The sequence below is a fragment of the Ovis aries genome, chromosome 5, assembly GCF_016772045.2.
Source record: "Ovis aries strain OAR_USU_Benz2616 breed Rambouillet chromosome 5, ARS-UI_Ramb_v3.0, whole genome shotgun sequence".
NCBI classification, from domain to species: domain Eukaryota; kingdom Metazoa; phylum Chordata; class Mammalia; order Artiodactyla; family Bovidae; genus Ovis; species Ovis aries.
The window spans coordinates 104,486,598-104,506,254 of record NC_056058.1 but is presented as its reverse complement, the minus strand read 5'-3'; the positions used below and the strand labels follow the sequence as shown (position 1 = coordinate 104,506,254).

Here is a 19,657-nt window from a genome sequence, read left to right as displayed (position 1 = left end):
TGTCCATGGGATTTTCCAGGCAATAGTCCTGGAATGGATTGCCATTTCCTTCTCCAGGGGATCTTCCCAACCCAAGGATCGAACCCGGGTCTCCCGCATTGTAGAGCGATGCTTTACCATCTGACCTAGACAGCATATTAAAAAGCAGAGACATTACTTTGTCAACAAAGGTCTGTCTAGTCAAGGCTATGGTTTTTCCAGTAGTCATGTATGGATGTGAGAGTTGGACTATAAAGAAAGCTGAGCACTGAAGACTTGATGCTTTTGAACTGTGGTGTTGGAGAAGACTCTTGAGAGTCCCTTGGACTGCAAGGAGATCCAACCAATCCATCCTAAAGAGATCAGTTCTGAATGTTCATTGGAGGGACTGATGTTGAAGCTGAAACTCCAATACTTTGGCCACCTGATGCGAAGAGCTAACTCATTTGAAAAGACCCCGATGCTGGGAAAGATTGAAGGTGGGAGGAGAAGGGGACGACAGAGGATGAGATGGTTGGATGGCACCAGTGACTCAATGGACGTGGGTTTGGGTGGACTCCGGGAGTTGGTGATGGACAGGGAGGCCTGGCGTGCTGCGGTTCATGGGGTTGCAGAGAGTCAGACATGACTGAGCGACTGAGCTGAACTGATTCAGGGTAGATTCCTAGAAAGGGCGTTCCTTTGTCAAAACTGACTACATGCATGCTCGTTTCATTCAGTTACTCTGTTTGCCTATGGAAACACCTTTCAGTGAGTTCATGTATTATCTTGATCATCATATGTTTCTGAATTACAGCTTTGAATGTGTGACTTTTTAAAATTCAAGTTTATTAGTTATACTTAGCATGTTAAAATGTATTAAAATTGCATTTGGGATAAGGAATTAGTCTTGCATAATTCATCCTTTGCCAAGGCTTCATAAGTACCGCTGTAATATGTCAGCAGCCCCTAGTAAAGGCAGCAATCGTGCTTTCCATTTACGCTGTCCTCCCCAGTGCAGTCGACGAGTTCATGATCACTGATGCAGAGGAGGACTCAAGAGCTCCAGCAGTGACATAGTGACGGTGCATTTAGATGATGCTGTCATCTGCCCAGAGCTTTTCATGTTTCAAAACTCATTCAAGTCTTCATTTTTAGACCACTGGACCACTGTAGAATGGTGTGGGAAAATATCTAATAAGTCATCATATTTATGCAGTGCAAAGCCCTTTACACGTATTTTCTCACTTGAACCTCAGACCAAGCCTGTGAAGTAGGCAGAGCAAATAGTCACCCTCCCTGTTTGCAGGTAAGGGAGCTGAGACACAGGAAAGTTACAGTGTTGTTCTAAGTTCAGCATCTACTAAGCAGTGAGGCTGCAAGTGAGTTTGAGACCATACCACAATACTGGTTTAGCAGCTCATGGAGAATGAAAAAAATATCCAAAGATAGGACATATTCACAGAGAGGTAAATTACTCAGTATATATTTTGGAATTTAAAGATTCTCTTGGACCCTGTTTTGCAAATACTTGGCTACCTCTGAGCTGTAACGTTTCAGTCCTGAATGGTGGTAAAGGGAAATATATTCTGAATATACACGGCCTCCTCCACCACGCTGGGCGCTGCTGCCGTGACAGTGAGCCCTTGCTCCGGAGCCAGACTATCTCCATTTGCACCCTCGTTTTGCCACTTAATAGGGTTGGAGAAGGCAATGGCGACCCACTGCAGTGTTCTTGCCTGGAGAATCCCAGGGACGGGGGAGCCTGATGGGCTGCCATCTGTGGGGTCGCACAGAGTCAGACACGACTGAAGTGACTTAGCAGCAGCAGCAGCAGGTGTGGGGCCTTGGAAAGGTATCTAACCTCAGTTTTCTTACCTCTACCATGCCTAATTTTTTTGTAGGTCTATTTGTTGTTGTTCAGTTGCTCGGTCGTGTCTGCCTCTTTGCGACCCCATGGACTGCAGCACACCAAGTTTCCCTGTCTTTCACCATCGCCCAGAATTTGCTCAAACTCGTGTCCATTGCGTCAGTGATGCCATCCAACCATCTCACCCTCTGTCATCCCCTTCTCCTCCTGCCTTCAATCTTTCCCAGCATCAGGGTCTTTTCCAATGAGTCAGCTCTTCGCATCAGGTGGCCAAAGTTTTAGAGTTTCAGCTTCAGCATCAGTCCTTCCAGTGAACACTCAGGACTGATTTCCTTTAGGATGGACTGGTTCGATCTCCCTGCTGACGAAGGGACTCTCAGAAGTCTTCTCCAACACCACAACTCAAAAGCATCAGTTCTTCATCTTTATAGTCCAACTCTCACATCCACACGTGACTACTTTCGGGTAACTAGAGGGATTAAAGTAACTTCACCAGAAAGGCTCCCTGGTGCCACCTAGACATCACTCTGACAGTGATCATTCCATTTCCTTCAAAGCGCTGGTTGCAGTTTGGGATCACGTATACTTCTCGTCTGCTTCCCATCTGTGTCTCCTCCTAGAATGTGGGCTTCTCGGCATCGAAGACTCGGCCCACTTCTGCTCCTCTTTGTATATCTTGGGCCCGATGCTCCTAATCACTGAATGGACATTTCTTGGCTCCATCCACCACTTCCTTGGCCTTGTTTTTATTTCAGCCTCGTAGGATGGCCTGCAGCTCCCCTGTCCCTTCACGTCTCTCTGCCCTGCGACGCGCTATTTCCTTAGCCTGCCATACCAGCTCTTGAGCCTGTGTCTTTCTGGAGAATCCTTTCTCAAGATCCCTCGAGACCTAGCTCAGCTCTTCCTTGAGGGCTCCTGTGACCCCTCTTGTCCCCTGAAGACTGAGGGGCTGCCCTGTCCCTTGGCGTGTCTCTGTAACAGAGCCGGCCACGTTGCAGTCATTGGCATGCTCAGCGAATATGTTTAAGAACTGACTCGGTAGCAGGCAGATGCTAGGTGCTGAGGATACAGCAGTGGGTAGATCTGTCATCCCAATGGGAAAAGGGAACGACAGAAAAAGAAGTGCATAGGTAGGCAAGCAAGTAATAGCGAAAAAGTGATGGAGCAGTTGGTTCTGAGACGCTGACCTTTGCCTCAAGATCTGAAAAGTGAGAAGTTTGGGGGTGGAAGTGCTGGGGAGTGAGCCCTGTGTTGTGACTGTTTACCTGGCTGGTCCCCATTTCCACCCAACCCCCTCCCCGTGCCCCACCCCTCCTGAGGGCCCTCCTGACCGGCCCTCCGAGCTCTGTGACCCTGTGTGCCCCCTGGCGCCCCACGCTGGCCCTGCAGCCTGTGGGCCTCACCGGGGCCGGGCCCAGGGTTCCGGGCTCCCAGCGCTGAGTGCACCCGGGGCAGGCTGCCGGCTCCAGCCTGCTACCTTGCGATGACGGGAAGGCTCTCCTGGCATTCTGCGACCCAGTTCCCTTCTCTTTAAAAAGGAACTAATATAAGGCTTTGTGGAGTTGCTGTCAGGGCTAAATGAGAAAACACGCCTGAAATTCCTAGCCCTGTGCCCAGCGCCTGGGTCGTCCGTCAGTGCTGGAGGAAGGGCTCTAGTGTGCTCCCAAGGTTTTTGTCGCATCAGTGAATGAGTTAAGGAAAAGGAAAATTTAATTCTTACCTCAGTAGACAGAACTATGGCAAAACAGAAACTGAATACCTTGATTGCATCTTCAGCTGTCTTATCTATGGTGTTTTAATTTAGACAAAAAAGAAGGGAAACCAGGGGATTGCCATGCGCTAGTGACTTGAGCACCCAGAACCGGCAGTTGGTAACTGTCCATGTGCCCATCAAGCAGCCTCAGGAAGCTCCGCTGATCATCTAAGTGACCGGCGTCTGCAGAGTGCGGAGCCTTCATGTTCCAGCCCCAAGCCCTGATGGAAAGGCACAGTCCACCCATGTGGGGTCACCTTGCATCTGGCGCTCCTTCTTTCGAGGTCATAATTCGAGCACTTCGTAGTTAAAAGGATTTCTTTCGTGCCTTCTAATTCTTCTGTCATAAGAGAGCCTGAGGATACCATAACCAATGAATTTTATGACACTACCAGAGACAGCAACCGTTTTCTTAGGTCAGGAACACGGATAGGATTAACCTGAGATGCTGCTTATACTATACGAAAAATCACCCTGACAGCGCAGCACACCTTGGGCAGATCGCTCCTGCCCTGTCCCGCCTCCTCGGAAAACTAAAGGCCGGAATAGCATGTGCACAGTTGAGGACATCAGCGAACTGATATCCTGAGGAACTTCTGGGATTTTTTTTTTTCTTCCCTCATATTAATAGCATTTTCACTGGGAAACACTGGGGTCATGACTGTTGTTTTCATAAACTTTAAATATCTGGCACATTAGGAATGCTTTGATACTTGAATACATAGGCATGAGTTTTCTAGTTTAAAAAATTGCTGAGATAATTAGCAAAGAGGTTTTTGCCCTGTGTTTTCCCTGCAAGCTTTAAGAGTTAACATTTATTTACACGAGTACTTCCTCTGCTCTGATCATTCTGGTCAATGGGAAAACATCGTCTGCTTTTCATGTCATAGGAGTCAGCTCATCCTATCTTAGAATGAGGAAATAATTAGCAAACAGTTATCATTCCTTTTCAATATTTGTGGCATCGTGTTCAGAGTTTTCCTCTACACACCAATGCACCGTAAACGTTGTCTGGCTGGAGGTCTTGAAATCTGTTTTGCTGTGCTGCAAACGTAGAGGTGTGTGTGTTTCACTAGAAGCCTGTAGCCAAGAGCCACATTCGCCGACTGGATGCTCTGACGGGGTGACAGGTTATGGAGCCCTGCAGTGATGTGTGGTGTACATCACAGACTGTGGGATAAACCTCTGTGCGTCCGTAGAGGTACAGGGCTGAACAGCCAAGCAGACTAGGGGCAGGGGTAGTGTTTGTGTGACCGGCTTCATCCCCTGTGTCAATAAGAGGAAGACTTCCGATACAGTGCGGACATCCACCATAACAAATGCTAGCGCCAGCTAAATTCAACTGTGTGTATAATGTCCTCTGAATTCCCAGCTGTCTCAAGAAGGACTAATGTGAAAGATGTTATATGCTCTTACATTTTATAGATCATGAACAGATGGGGGGAAAGTGTGCCAATTGGTAAAGAAATTCATATGCAGAATAACACACCTCAAAATGGTGTTTCGAAGGTTTTTCTTTTTTAAAATTATTAAATTTATCTTGGATAAAATTTAATTACTCCTTGGGGGTTTCCTGTAATATTATATGCGTAATTCATTTGAGTTTATGCCCTCTACAGATATGAATGTTTGGAAGTACAGGTAACCTTGTAATGAATAAAACTGATAAAAGGTTGTGTTCCAATAAAAGGGAAATTATGGAATGATTATTCACTTTGTGAAAGGCTCTGTCATAGGGCACACTTTCCTAAAGCATTTTAAATTGGATTACATTTAGGAAACATTCGTTTATACACAACATTTCAGGAACAAATGTAGTGAGGAAATGAGAGAACTACTCATAATAAGATAGAGATCCCTTCCGCTGCTGACGTTTGTGCTTCCTGTCTTCTCTGCCTCCCCTCGCAGCTCTGATAGCCATCGGGCGATACAGCATGACAATAGAGACTGTGGACGTCGGCTGGTGCAAAGAGATCACGGACCAAGGGGCCACCCTGATTGCACAGAGCAGCAAGTCTTTAAGATACTTGGGGCTGATGAGATGTGATAAAGTGAGTTGCCTGTCGACCTTCTTTCCTACGTATCCGTGTCGTTTACAGCTTGATATTAGATTTTTCTTCACTACCTGGGTATATATATGTACACATGCACGTACTTATGTTATTACAGGTATGCATGGGAAGCTGCCTGGTTTTCTAAACTAATCTGAGATGATTTTTGAATATCTCTGTTTAAAAATGAATGTTTGTGCTTATGCAGAAAGAAAACAGCAGTCACACACACACTTAACTTAGATTTTGGCTTCCTGTCCGCAAGTCCACGGACCACGATTAAGTGTGTTTGCGTGGCACACTGCAGTGCGTGTGGCTTAACAGTGAAATTCCACTCAGGTTCCAAGTTTCCTGCAGCAGTAAGTTGGAAGGCCCGCTGCCAGATGATGCTGCCGCAGTCTGAAGTGCTCACTGCTCAGCGTCTTTGTGTTCTGCCCCTCAGGGGGGCAAGAAAGGGCCAGTGAGGCAACATTAGTTGGGAATCCCCACACTGCAGATGCTGCTTTTCACACATGTCGAGAAGCGGTCCCAGAGGCCCCACCGATGGTCAGTGGAGCTGGCCAGAGGCATGAGCCTGAGTTTGAGAAGTCGGGCTGCGTTTAATAAAGATGATCAGAAGCTGCACTGATAACCAGGCATTGGAGACGCACTTTCCCCTTTGTCTCTTTTACGTTTTCCTGGTAACAAATCTAGGAGATGGTCTGTGCTGCGAAGGGGAGAAAACGGAGCTCAGAAGGACCAGACACTGGCCCCATGCCCCCCATCCAGGGTGGCACCCCAGATCTTCAAGCCTATGGCCAGTGCCCAGGGCCCACCGCAGGGACTGTCTCCAGAGAAGGGGGTGCTTCCTTGGAAAAGACCCACCTCAGCTACTCGCTCTGAAAATGTTGGCAGCTTGTAACAATTTATACACGTGTGCTGCTTTTTGTGATTGGTGATTAGGCACAATGTAGCAAAAGAGCCTGAAGCTAAATATATATGCCTCTCAAAGGACATGCAGTTTCTAAATGTAGCAAATTGGGGACAAATAAGAATGGCCCAAATTCTCTGTGCGCTTTGTCAGTTTTGTTAATTGACCTAGTTCTTTTTTCCAGATGTTTTACAATCCCAGCTTATACCAGACCTTTCCAGTTAGTCATGATTAGAGAGACTTTATATACTCAGCCCAGCCTAGAAAGCTGACTGAGTTTATTACTGAGCAACAGCGGAGAGCCCGGGGTGGCAAGTCTCTCTTAAATTTCACCACTAACTAACTTAACACTGCTACTAACCCTGTCACTTCGAAATGATTCCTTTTAAAACAAGTGAGAGTCCATAGCAGGCAGAGTGTTCTAGAAACCCCGAACAGTGACAGCAGAACTCTTCGGCTTCTGCCCGAAGGAATCGCTGCGCACAAACTGCCTGCGCAAGGGCAGGAAGAGGTGAGCATTCACAGCCGGGCCCCTGCGCCCACAGCCATTCACAGCCGGGTCCCTGCGCCCACAGACATTCCCAGCCGGGCCCCTGCACCCACAGACATTCCCAGCCGGGCCCCTGCGCCCACAGCCATTCACAGCCGGGTCCCTGCGCCCACAGCCATTCACAGCCGGGCCCCTGCGCCCACAGCCATTCCCAGCCGGGCCCCTGCGCCCACAGCCATTCACAGCCGGGCCCCTGCGCCCACAGCCATTCCCAGCCGGGCCCCTGCGCCCACAGCCATTCACAGCCGGGTCCCTGCGCCCACAGCCATTCACAGCCGGGTCCCTGCGCCCACAGCCATTCCCAGCCGGGCCCCTGCGCCCACAGCCATTCCCAGCCGGGCCCCTGCGCCCACAGCCATTCACAGCCGGGTCCCTGCGCCCACAGCCATTCACAGCCGGGTCCCTGCACCCACAGACATTCCCAGCCGGGCCCCTGCGCCCACAGCCATTCCCAGCCGGGCCCCTGCGCCCACAGCCATTCCCAGCCGGGCCCCTGCGCCCACAGCCATTCACAGCCGGGTCCCTGCGCCCACAGCCATTCACAGCCGGGTCCCTGCGCCCACAGCCATTCCCAGCCGGGCCCCTGCGCCCACAGCCATTCACAGCCGGGTCCCTGCGCCCACAGCCATTCCCAGCCGGGCCCCTGCGCCCACAGCCATTCCCAGCCGGGCCCCTGCGCCCACAGCCATTCACAGCCGGGCCCCTGCGCCCACAGCCATTCACAGCCGGGTCCCTGCGCCCACAGCCATTCCCAGCCGGGCCCCTGCGCCCACAGCCATTCACAGCCGGGCCCCTGCGCCCACAGCCATTCACAGCCGGGTCCCTGCGCCCACAGCCATTCACAGCTGGGTCCCTGCGCCCACAGCCTCTGGCGGAGGCCACCGTGTTTCTAGTCCAGACTCTAGACCTGTTGAGATCAGCACCCTCTTTGGAGCTGAATTTGGTACTCCAGTTAGTTAAGAAGATCCTTTCAGATGTATTTGCTGACTAGCATTTTGCCAATTTTCAGTAAGTGGAAGGATCCTTTTCTGCATAAATGCAAATTCGTCCAAAGTAGGGCTGTCACAATCCAGCCCACTGTCACCAGCCCAGCCCTGCCAGCCAGCGTCCTCAGGCTTAAGGCAGTTCAGGGCCAAACGCGGGAGGTTCTGTGCGGACGGAAGAAGTTTCCAAACCACACCCAAAGCACACATAGAACCTCGCGCTTAAAAGCCTGCTGGTTGACTAAGTCAGTAAGTGTTAGTCGCTCCGTCGTGCCCAGCTCTTTGCAGCCCCATGGACGGTAGCCCACCAGGCTCCTCTGTCCATGGGATTTCCCAGGTAAGGGTACTGGAGTGGGTTGTCATTTCCTTCTCCAAGGGATCTTCCCGACCCAGGGATCGAAGCCAGGTCTCCTGCACTGCAGGCAGACGCTTTATCGATGGAGCTGCGCCTGCTGGTGGGTTTAGCCGGATGGAAACCCAGCGTGAATGCTCTGTCTTCCGCATGTGTACTATACTGTCCATCTCCAGGTTCCATACTCCAAGGAGTATGTGAGTAGCCAAGAGCCGAAGGTAGCAGTTGAGGACGTGGACTCTGGAGCCAGAGATGAGGCGCAGATCTGGGCTCCGCACTTCGCTGTGCCAGCTCGGACAGGTTGACCTCTTGAGTGCTTCCGTCTCCTCATTCGTAAAACGAGGATAATAACTGTACCCGTCTTGTAGAAATGCTGTATTTACACAAGTGGACATATGTCAAGCCCTTAGAGTAATGCTTGTTATGTATAAAATGCTTAATGTTAATAATTACTCTTTTCATCAACAATATTATATTACCCTGGGTCTTGATTTTTCAGTTTGCAAATGAGAAAAAATTGCATTGTCTGCTATCCCATTTTTGAAAGGAAGTCTTTAGAAAGAGGAAAGACATGAACTGAAAGATGTTGCCATTTCACTTTTCCCTCACTTAAATTTAAGATTTTTATTTCTACATAAATAGATCAATAATTGCATATTAAACACACTCTACGAAGGGAAACTGATGCCTCTGAGGGATAGTGTATTTGGAATCAACTTACTGATCCAGGCATAAGGCTGAAGAAAGATTTGCAGTGGGGAACAAAGGTGAGTTAAAGATGAAACAATTCAAATAGGCAGGAAAGCAAAAAGAAAGAAATAAGAAAAATGATGAAGGAAAGGATATTAGAACCAAAACCAGAAACAGTGCCGTTCTGTTTAGGAGGCAAAGAGCCACTGTCCGTCTCCGTGTGGTCCTCTGTGCCAGCAAAGGCAGCAGGGAGAAAGTTCGTTTGGGCCTCTCACTCATCTCCATGTACCTTAATCTAAGCTGCTAGCCCCTGGAGGCTTCTTCAGTTGAGTTCTCTGTCCCCTCTCTGCACACCACCTAGAGCCAAAGGTGGGGGCAGAGAGACGCCCCGGCCTCCGCAGCGAGCCCCCCTGGCAGGCCGGCGGTCGGTGGGCTTCCTGATCTGGAGGCGGACGGGCTTCCTCACGTCCATGCATCCCGGGGCCGGTGCCCTGCGATCCTGGGCTTTTCCGAAATGCTGAAACCCGATTCTATTTTCTTTCACTCGGGGCCACTTATATTTGATTCGGAAGCTATACTTTAAGAATGTCTGCTTTTTTTGCCCCCTCACTTGAGCTTTTGAAGAATTAAATAACAAAATGCATTGTTATCTGTTGTAGGGGGAAAAAGGTGTTTTTCTTCCTCATGCTTTCATTAGATAAAGAACAGATGAGAAAATGTATCCTTTGTAGATGAAAGCAGCATGTACTTAGATTATCAAACAGCGTCTAAACTCAACAGCAGTAAATCTGTCTGGCAGCAATGGGTGACTCCTAGGAAGGAGTCCTCCAGTCGTTAGACAAATGCAGTGTTCCCCTTGTGCTTGTAAAATTAGGAAGCACATTAAGAAGCCCCTGTGTGAGTAGCTCTTCCGATTGCTGGATGGATAAGCACGTTAGAGGCATTACTTTGGGTTTGAAGCCGACGCCACTTAATCCCCTAAACTTCAGTGCATTGTGAGAGCGCAGAGAAGAGAGCGCTGTGTGAGACGGCTTTGATGAACTGGGGTGAACTTATATTCTTAAAGACTGTTCAAAGGCTTACTTGACCTTGGGAATTAGAGTTGACCCGAAGTCACCTATCAACTTAACACGCATTTATTTGGTGATTTAGTTAAAACTACTTGTATAACCAACGGGACTCTCTAATAAGAGCAATATGTTTTTTTCTGCTTTCCGCAATTATAGACAGTCAGTGGCTTTGGTCATGGAAGTCGTTTTCACAACTTCAGTGAATTCTAGATTCTATTCAGATCTGTTTCTTCTAATAATATGGTATTTTCCTCACTTCTTACATGGCAGTTTAGATGGAGAACAAAACTAAGAAGGACCCAAAAAAAAAAAAGTTCCTGGGAAAGCTGTAGGGCCAATGGAAATGCAGTATCCAAGGTTAATGAGAAATGTTTGGGGTGACAAGGTTGATGAAAAGCAAGGGAGCCCAGTGGCGTGGCGTTGGCTGAGAAAACAGACCTCGCCAGAGGCAGGCCGGCTGGTTTGGGAAACCTCCGTGATAAAATGTCGCGGTGCAAACCTCTGCAGCGTGTGTTAATACAGAAGTTTGGAGACAGAGGGCCTGAATTATGAGCAGCGAATAACATCATAAATGTAGCAATTCTCAAATGCCAAACCCTTGTGAAAAGCAGTTGGATGAAAAAATTCTGGAGCTTTTAAAAGCTCCCTTTCACTTTCTGTATTTTTTTCTTTTTCTGGAACTTCATGCAGAACTAATTTTATACACTGGTCATTTGATTTGAAAATGCCAGCGTCTGGGGTAGCATTAAAGAGCATTATTGAGGGAGCCACTCTTGGCAAAGCGCTTGGCTGGAAATGCTTGTTGGCGCTCACGTGTCTGTGGAGTCGTTGATGGGGGTGGGGAGCCCCCGTTCACCCCACTGTGCTCTCTGCCCAGAGCAGGTAGCAGCCCTTCAGTGGGGAAGCCGCCTTGCCTCGGCCCATAGGGGCGCCAGGAGGGCCGCGGGGGCCACCCGACTTAAGGAGCAGACGTAAATAGATTCTGAAAGGTCCACCCCAATGTCCTCTGACCAAAGCCTCTTGGAATTTCTTTGATTTCTAGTTGACATAAATTAGAATTACACAGGCGTGAAGAGTCCGCCCAAAAAAAGATCAGAGAGACTGCTGGGGGAGGAGAGCTGCCTCTGTGATCCCATTGATTATCCAGCTGCCTTGAGGCCAGGGGCCTCCGCGGAGGCCGACTATTATTGATCCACACACCATGGAAATAATCAAATTAATTCATTTCTCATCAAACTGCCGCTGCCAAGACCTCTCTCCTCACCTGCCTCATTCCTGAAGTGCTGAGCTGAGGAGCGAAACAGGTGATCTCTTTTAATAAGGGATGATTTCTTCAGGTCGTAAGAAATCCTTGTTTTCACACAGGTTTCTCTCATTGAAATGGTGGAGAGATTTAATCAAATCAATGAGCAGTCAATGCAGAAAGAAAGTAAGGGAGACCAGTCAGCTCCTTAAGGCCAGGAATCTGCTTTGCAACCTTAAAATGTCAAGGGCCAAGTTTTGTGTGCCCGATGTAATGTAAAAATATTCAGGAGGAATTGACCGCTGCGTTGTTTTTTTTTTCAGGAAGTAATTATGGTAAGAGAAAGCCTCAACAGCCTAAAGATTTCTGCGTAGAAAATGGAGTTTTCATCAGCTTATTTAGGAGCCGTGAGCAGGAAAGCCCTACGGGGAAAATAATATAGGACTCTGTAACTATTATACAGAACTAACTGGAAAAATCAGTTTAGGGGAAAATAATTTGCGGGGCCCTGTGTCCAGGACTGTTTGGATAGCAGTTCAGCCATGAAACAAAGCGTGTACCTGCAGGGGCTGCCCTTGCCTGCAGTGTGTCCACAGCTGTCTCCAGGTTGCCGGTAGCCAGAATTTTAAGATCGCAAATGTATGCCTTATCAAGGAAAACAAAACAAAAATGCTCCCCTGACAAGGCATGAGCGGTCTGACGGTATCAGATGGGGCGGTCGTGGGAGACGTATCCATTCCCCAAGCTGCCCGCCAGGCCACGTGCTCCAAGAAAGGATGTGAAGATCAGAGAGTTGTGTCTGGTTGGGGCTCTAAAATCCAAACTCGAGTCCTTCGCTTGAAATATCAGCATCTTGTTCCTTTTGCTGATAAAACAGTTTCTCCCAGTGATTTCCGCACAGGAGCACTTTAAAACACATTTTTACAGCCCTCTCTTGATTATCCCTGGTAATTGAAACAGGGAAAAAAACATCAGCTGAAATTCAGAGGTTATCCCTCCACCTCATTTTAGCCAAGGCCCCGTCTCCTCCTCTTTCAGCGCTCCTCGCCTGAAGTTCTCCAGAGCAGTCGCTGAAGGCCTTGCTAGTGTTTAAGTGATAACCTGCTTCGGCACCGCACACCGGCGTCACCCTGGTGAGCGCTAGGGGCAGACCTCTGCGTTTCCAAATTCTTCACTCTTTGCTTGACTGACTGTGGGGCTTCGGGTAGCTTAAGCTCTGAAAGCCTGTTTTACCATCTGAAAAATGGGATCATATTTGCACCACAGGATGGTGATGAGATTAGATGAGATACTTCAATAAAGGACTCAGCCTAAGGCCACGCAGCCTGTCAGCGCGCAGAGTCAGCGACCGTGACTGCTATCATTACTGACTCACGCATGTACATGGCTGCCCTGGAATCGGATATCTAACCACGCTGTGAACTGCCCCGTTCACATATTCTAGCCACGAATATAAATTCACATGCTCAGAGCTTACAAAGAAAACCTAGGCCCCTGAGACTCAAACAACAACTTTTTTTTTTTTTTTAATCTGTTTTTTGAATAGCTGCTGCTGCTGCTAGTTAGGACCCATTAAATGATGGTCAAACGTATGGAGGACAAAACCTCGAGACCTGCAGGGCTAAGTCCTTTCTTGTGAACAGAGAGAGTAAGGGCTCAGCAAGTCAGACTGCCCGTCAGTTCCACGCTGGTGTGTTTCTTCAGGGAAGACCGCCTATCCCTGGAACCTTTGAGGGGGTGTGCAAGTGGCTGCTTGTGTCTTGCTCACTCCTTCTGTGGGACTGATACATGGTGAGATGTTTTTTTAAAGGAGGAAAGAGGAGGCCTGCCGTGCTGCGGGGTGAATAGAATGTTATGTTGGGGTTTGCCTGAAGCATCATTGCTTTGCAGTAAATAGTCTCCTTGGAATTCTGATTTGGCTTAAGTAATTATGAAAGTGAAAGTGAAATTGAAGTCGCTCAGTCGTGTCCGACTCTTTGCGACCCTGTGGACTATAGCCCAACAGGCTCCTCAGGCCATGGGATTCTCCAGGCAAGAATACTGGAGTGGGTAGCCATTTCCTTCTCCAGGGGATCTTCCCGACCCAGGGATTGAACTCAGGTCTCCCGCATTGCAGGCAGACGCTTTAACCTCTGAGCCACCAGGGAAGCCCCTAAGTAATTATAAGGAGAGTTAAGGTTGGAGGGTCATATTGGTTTTTTCTGATTTAGAAATAGAAGAGGTTAACAGGGAGTTCTTACAGGAACTCTGACCCCAGCACTCCTAAGCATCTCACTTCACAAAGTAGAAATGAGGGCCAGCTGCCAACACGCCGGAGACTGGGGGTTCTGCGGGTCCCTGGAAGGGGGCCCCCCAGCCAGCCCCTCAAAACCCAGCCACTCAGCACCAGGCTACCAGGGGCTACCATGTCTGGCAAGTAGTTTTTCAAGAGAAAGCCTCAGTTTCCTTCCCCAGCCTCCAATGTTGTAAATTTTATCAGTGTATTCAAAAAGCATCTGTTGAGCTCCTTACTATATAACTGTAACAGGGGACAGGTCAGAAAAAAACAGTGAACGAGATCAGAGTTCCTGGCCCATGGAGCCTGCAGCCCGCTGGGGAAGACAGACAAGCAAATGGGCAGGCACAGTGGCATCACGGTGCCAGAAATTCTGTTTCTTCTGCGCGAAGAACCTCGCTTTGGCCTCACGTGGCTTTCGGCAGCCGTCCTTGCAGTTTTGTCTTTCTGGCCCTCGACGGTTCAGTTCTCGGAAAGGACTGACTGTGAACACTTGCCGTTACTTTTCACCACCCCCGACAGGTCTTTCCACGCTGCAGGTGACAGCGACTTCCATCTCACCCACTCTGCTTTCCGCCTTCCTGACCACAGCTCGCTCCATCCCCGAGCAGCTACACCCATGTGGCGCCAGGCCCCTGGCTCCTGCTGCCTCCTCCCAGGCAGCCTCTCTGCACCTGCATTCCCTTATCGGTAAAGTGGGAATGAGAAGAGCACCAATCTCAGGGCTGTTGGGAGGATTAAGGGAGTCGGTGCCTGTAAAGTTCCTTCCCAGAAGAAAGTCATGGGTGTGAGCCCTCACTTGCGGTGGTGGGTTCTTGCATCCTCATCCCCAGGACGCCCTCCTCCTAAGAAAATAAGGACTGTGGGGTCCTAGCCTGTGCTGTACAGCCAGGCCCTGCTTCAGTGGCTGGTGCGTTACAGATACTAAACGAACACGCAGTGGACAGTGGACAGGTGGCTTGCGGGTTGTCCCCACCTGCGCTCTGTGCGGCCGCAGGGGCCCGAGGAGGTGCCTGCAAGCCTCTTAGGGGTGACAGGGTGGCTAGGAGGCCAGAGGGCCTGTCCCGGCACCTAACAGCAGCCCCAGTGACCCCGCTTTGACTGCTTTATCCGCTTGGCTTATCTATTTGATTTGTTTACTTATTTACTACTTTGGTTTGCAGAAGTATCATACAACCAAAAGTGAGTTTGAAAACCATTAGATCCCATTGATTGTGAATCATTTAACAGAAAATAAAAAAGTATCTATTTCACGTTCACTTTTCAGGGAATAAATAAGTGAGTAAGAAAGATGACACCTTGGATTTAGAACCAGTTCCCTGTAGCTGGGGGGCTCTGAGTGCCGCCTCGGGGGCCCAGGTCAGTCAAGGACAGAGTTCAGACATCTGCGGTGTGGCGAGACTCACACCTGTCAGAGCCTAACCCTGAACTGCTCTAATTCATGTAGAGCCTCTCTTCTGAAAGGCAAACCTGTCGCTTGTTTATGCAGAAGAAATTTTTGCTGCTAATAGAGTTATTTTAGGAAACAGGTCAAATCTGTAAATTCTACCTGCTGGAAATTCAGTTTTAGAAAGATTTCTTTTTTTTAATCAGGTGTCCACTAGTGATTACCATCGCTCTAAAGCTTTATGTAAGAAAATAAAAATTGAAATCAAGAAAGCCATTAAGCACAAAAGAAAACATAATTTTAGGTTCTGAGCATTTTCTCTCTCAATTGTGTTTTTCAGCTTAACTTGCTCAAGTCTAATTTAGAAACACACAGATATGTTCCCATAAATATGTTACACTCGCTGCTCCCTCAGTGACAATGTTTATTAATTATCCTATTAGGACCCAGCTCTCCTCAGGTAGTCTTTTGGGGTGCCACCAGGTCTTCCCCAGTGGTTTTGTCCATCCAGGCGTCCCACACATGTCAGGATTGGTTACCTCTGCTACATGTGCAAATCTGTACGAAAGATGTACAGCCTTGCAGGATGGGTCAGCACCACGGGTTTGCAGCCTCGGGACATCCTATCCCAGACTGCACCTGAAGTTTCCACCTGGCTTGAAACATCCTTCTGGGTGGAGGCTCGCTCTGTGGAACGGGATGAAAATGTCGCTGGTTTTTCTTTCCTGACGGTCTAGTCGCTGGACGCCTGTCACCCTGGTCTGTAATCAGAGGCTTCAGGTTGGCGAGCCCCCGTTCTCACTTAGCGCTGCAGGCGTTTCTGTGATCCCTGTTCTTCCAGATTCCTTGTAGCTTTCTCGCCGGTGAGTAGAAGCAACGCTAGTGTTGACAGGCAACCCACATTTCCCGAGAAAGAGACAGCCGGAAGCCAGGCCAGTGGTGACGCTGACAGAGCCGGCACTTCGACCAGTGCGGTTCTGGGTGGAGAGACTGCGCCTGCCCAGGCTGCCTGCGTCTGTGAGCCTGCCCCTGTCAGGCTCACCGCACCCTCCGTGTCTGTCTCTCTATGCTCTGGGATTTTGAGATGAGTTTTTTTGCCACCCAAGAGTAATATTTCTTACCTCTATATAAAAAGATACATCCTCGAAGGCCTCAGGCTCTTAGCATGAGGTTCTTGCATGAGGCCTAGTATGTTAAGGGTGCCCTGTAACCGCACATATTTAGCGGGTGGTTTTTAGATTCCAATGAGATAGTCCTTTTCTCCTTAAAATTATATCAGACACTCAGTCATGTCCTTGAGAAAGCACTGGGTGCTTGTGTGAGCTGGGTGTAGGGGACTCTTTCCCTCCGTTAGATGTTGGGAAGGTCAGGTGGCCACCTTCTGTGTCTCTGGGATCTCGTCAATCAACCTGAGCTTCACCCTGAAACCTTCCAGGGGCTTTAAAACATACTTATGCCAGGGTCCCAGTCCTCTAAGACTGGCATGCATTTAGTCTGGGATAGGATCAGGCCACTGAGACTTTTTTCAGAGGTTCTCCAGGTGGTTCTAATCAGCAGTTGGACTGGGAACCACTGAATTCTTGTTTGTATTCTTGGTTGCAGACACAGTTTAATTTCTTTTTTTAACTTGAAAATTTTTGTGAGTTAAACGCAAGACATTTTGACTTCGTAGGAAATCTACTGAGAAATGTTTTTTCTAGGCAGAACACCTGTTTCCCCTTAGTCTCCACGGACAGAACATGTTCCTGTTAATTACTTTCCTTTAACAGTCGCTGCCATGCCTCTGCTATGAGTTATATAGCAAGATCGCCTAAGCTGTGTGCAGTATTCTGGATGTTCTTAGTTATCCCCTGGTTTCAGTAACTGGACGAGACTTTCTGGGATAAAACTGTCCCTGGAGCTCTTTGGTGGCTGCTGGGGCTGAAGTCCAGAGACCTCTTAAATGAATTCTCTTTTGGGGGGATTATTGGCACAGTTGAATCCATCCCACGTCGGGAAACACAGATTGATATTTTTTATGTATGAGTCACCATGGGGTGCGGAGAGAGACCTTGGTGTGGCTGAGAAAGGAAGCGGAGTGGAAAGGCACGTGACTGCCTGCAGACGCGGGCACCTTCTGCTCACGCTCAGAGTCCTCCCGCGGTCCTCCCCAGCCTCTCCCCTCACTGCGGGTCCTCCCGCAGCCTCCTCTTGCCTGTTGAGCTGCTGGACCGCGGGGAAGCTCAGCTTGCAGCCCCAGGGAAACAGATAAGGGGAGAGACCTTAGAAGCAGCATCCACTTCCTGGCGTCCCAGAGCCCCCTGCCCTGGTCACAGGTGGCATCGGCCGGATGTGGCGAGTCACCCAGACAGGGCCATGGGTGTCCTGCTGCAAAGGGAGGGGAACAGAATCATGAAAACACCCACCCAGCCTGCAGAGAGCCAGCGTACCTGGTTGACAGTGCAGGTCCTGGAGAGAAAAATCCCTGTGTGGTCTGCTCTCTCATTCTGTCCTTAGTGGCCTATGCAAAGTGTTTTACACTGCACTTAGATGACTCATCTCATTGACATGCAAATTTGAAGTATTACTAAATTCCCGTCCCCCTTGTTTTATCCATTTGAGTACATGCCCATCTTGGGGCCAGCGGGCACTTGGCGAAAGAGCAACTGGGTCTCATTTGCATTTGCATCGCCCACGAGGATTTCTGCTGGCACTTGGCGAATGCCAGGCCGCAGGGAGAGCCAGCACGTGTCCCAGGAGCCGAGCCGCTCCTGACTGCCCTGGAGACCACACGCTGCCCCCAGGCCGCCGGGAGTCAGCCCACGGGGCTGTGAGCAGCGAGGGGCACTGCCCGGGGAGTCTGCCGGGACGGCAGACCAGCTGAGGGGGAGAGCCAGAGTTAGGAGGCAGGAAGCCCCTGTGCTGTGCCACACTTGCCCGGGCTCCCTGGGGGCTCCTTACTCTTCGGCCTTCAGAAACGGGGTGGGGGGGACCTATTTTCTTCCCCACCACTGCACCAAGCTCAGAGCAGTGCCATTGCAGAGAAGAACCTGCTTCAGTCACCCCGTCGAGTTTGTGAGACGGGCTGGAGAAGCGTTGCCTTACAAAGTGAAGGACAGATGAGCTGTTTTCTCCTCGCTCTTGAGTACATGTCCTTTCTCCCCTGAATAATACGCGTGTATTTCATGCATGTAGCATCAAAGCTGATATCTCCGTGTCCTTCTGGAGTCCACTCAGACACCCCCGATTTTGGAAAGCCCTTTCCAGTCCTCCTGGCGGAGGTCGGGGCCTGCGAAGTTCTGCCCCCCGCCGCCTCTCCGTGCCCCGGAATGCGTTTCTCAGGCTTTGCTCTCCCCGCTTTCATTGTCCATCCTCTCTGCTCAGGAGGGTGAGGGGCTGTCCCTGCCAGGCTGGCCCGTCTGCCTCTGGGACCCAGAGGGACAGGAGACTGCAGGGAGGGAACGCCGGGTTATGGCGTGGGCTGGCCACTGGCCTCCTCAAAGGCCCACGGCAGTCCTGTGGCTTCATCACGCTTCCTCCATGTCTCAGGGTCTCACGCAACCACATTTCCATAACAGGATCTTCTGCAGGCCAGAGAAGAGCGGTTAGAATTAAGGAGATCTGTTAGAATTAAGATCCGTTAGAATTAAGGAGATCCATTAGAATTCACATTCCTGCAGAGCAGCCATTTTGAAGAGGTCTTAAAGGTCTTTGAAACCTGTTACAGTAGCCCGCAGTCATTCTGTGTTACCTGGAAAATGAACGTCTGTGACCATTTCCTAGGAGGGTGCTCAGCGAGGCCCTGGTGAGACAGTTGGTGCACCGCACGGCGTGCAGGGCAGGGTGGCCCGGGGCCCAGAGTGCCTGCGTTGCGGGTCTGGATTGCGATCCTGGCTGTGTTCACCAGCTGTGACCCCACATGAAATGCTGATTTTGTCTGAGGTGCGATTCATCTGTAACCAGCAGCGTTCATGCTTAGATGCTTGGAAAATGGTAGATGCTCACTGAACGTTTTTCCTCCGTCCTTACTAGGATGGGGACATACTTTCATTTTGCCTTATTGGTCATTAGGATGAAAAATAAATTATTTTCAAGTATTTTGCCAAAATAAGCCATGAAGAAAAAAAGTCCTCAGTTTCTATCCTACCTCATGAGCACCTAATCTGGAAGAGTACAGTGTTTCTCCATGGGGCGCGTGCAGCAGTTTCAGTGGGAGAATTTTTCCCTGTTTGGAACTGTACTGCCCTTGGTAGTAGCTCAGAGTTCCCCGACTTCCAGGATCTAACGCTTGATGCTCTGAGGTGGAGCCGATGTAACAGTAAGAGAAATAGAGTGCGGAGTAAACACACTTAAACCGTCCTGAAGCCTTCCCCCACATCCAGGCCGTGGAGACACTGTCTCCCATGAAGCCAGCCCCCGGGGCCACAAAGGATGGGGATCGTGGACAGTTGAGACAACAAATGCCAAATATGGCTATGACAGTGAAACCAATCAACCACCAACAACCCCCCCAAAAAGAGCCCCTCAAGTAACAGTGACGGCGAGCAGAGGTGCTGAAGCCCAGGCAAGTAGAAGGTGGGAATAGC

General features: G+C 49.6%; 1 protein-coding gene across 2 annotated transcripts in view; it reads left to right on the top strand.

Annotated features, from left to right (window-relative positions):
• FBXL17 (F-box and leucine rich repeat protein 17) overlaps positions 1–19,657 on the top strand; it is a 513,866-nt gene that overhangs the window by 484,927 nt on the left and 9,282 nt on the right. For both annotated transcript variants that reach the window (XM_027970556.3, XM_060416076.1), the window contains one exon: positions 5,490–5,632. In XM_027970556.3, coding sequence (XP_027826357.2) covers positions 5,490–5,632 — 143 coding nt within the window. The remainder of the gene's footprint in view (positions 1–5,489; positions 5,633–19,657) is intronic.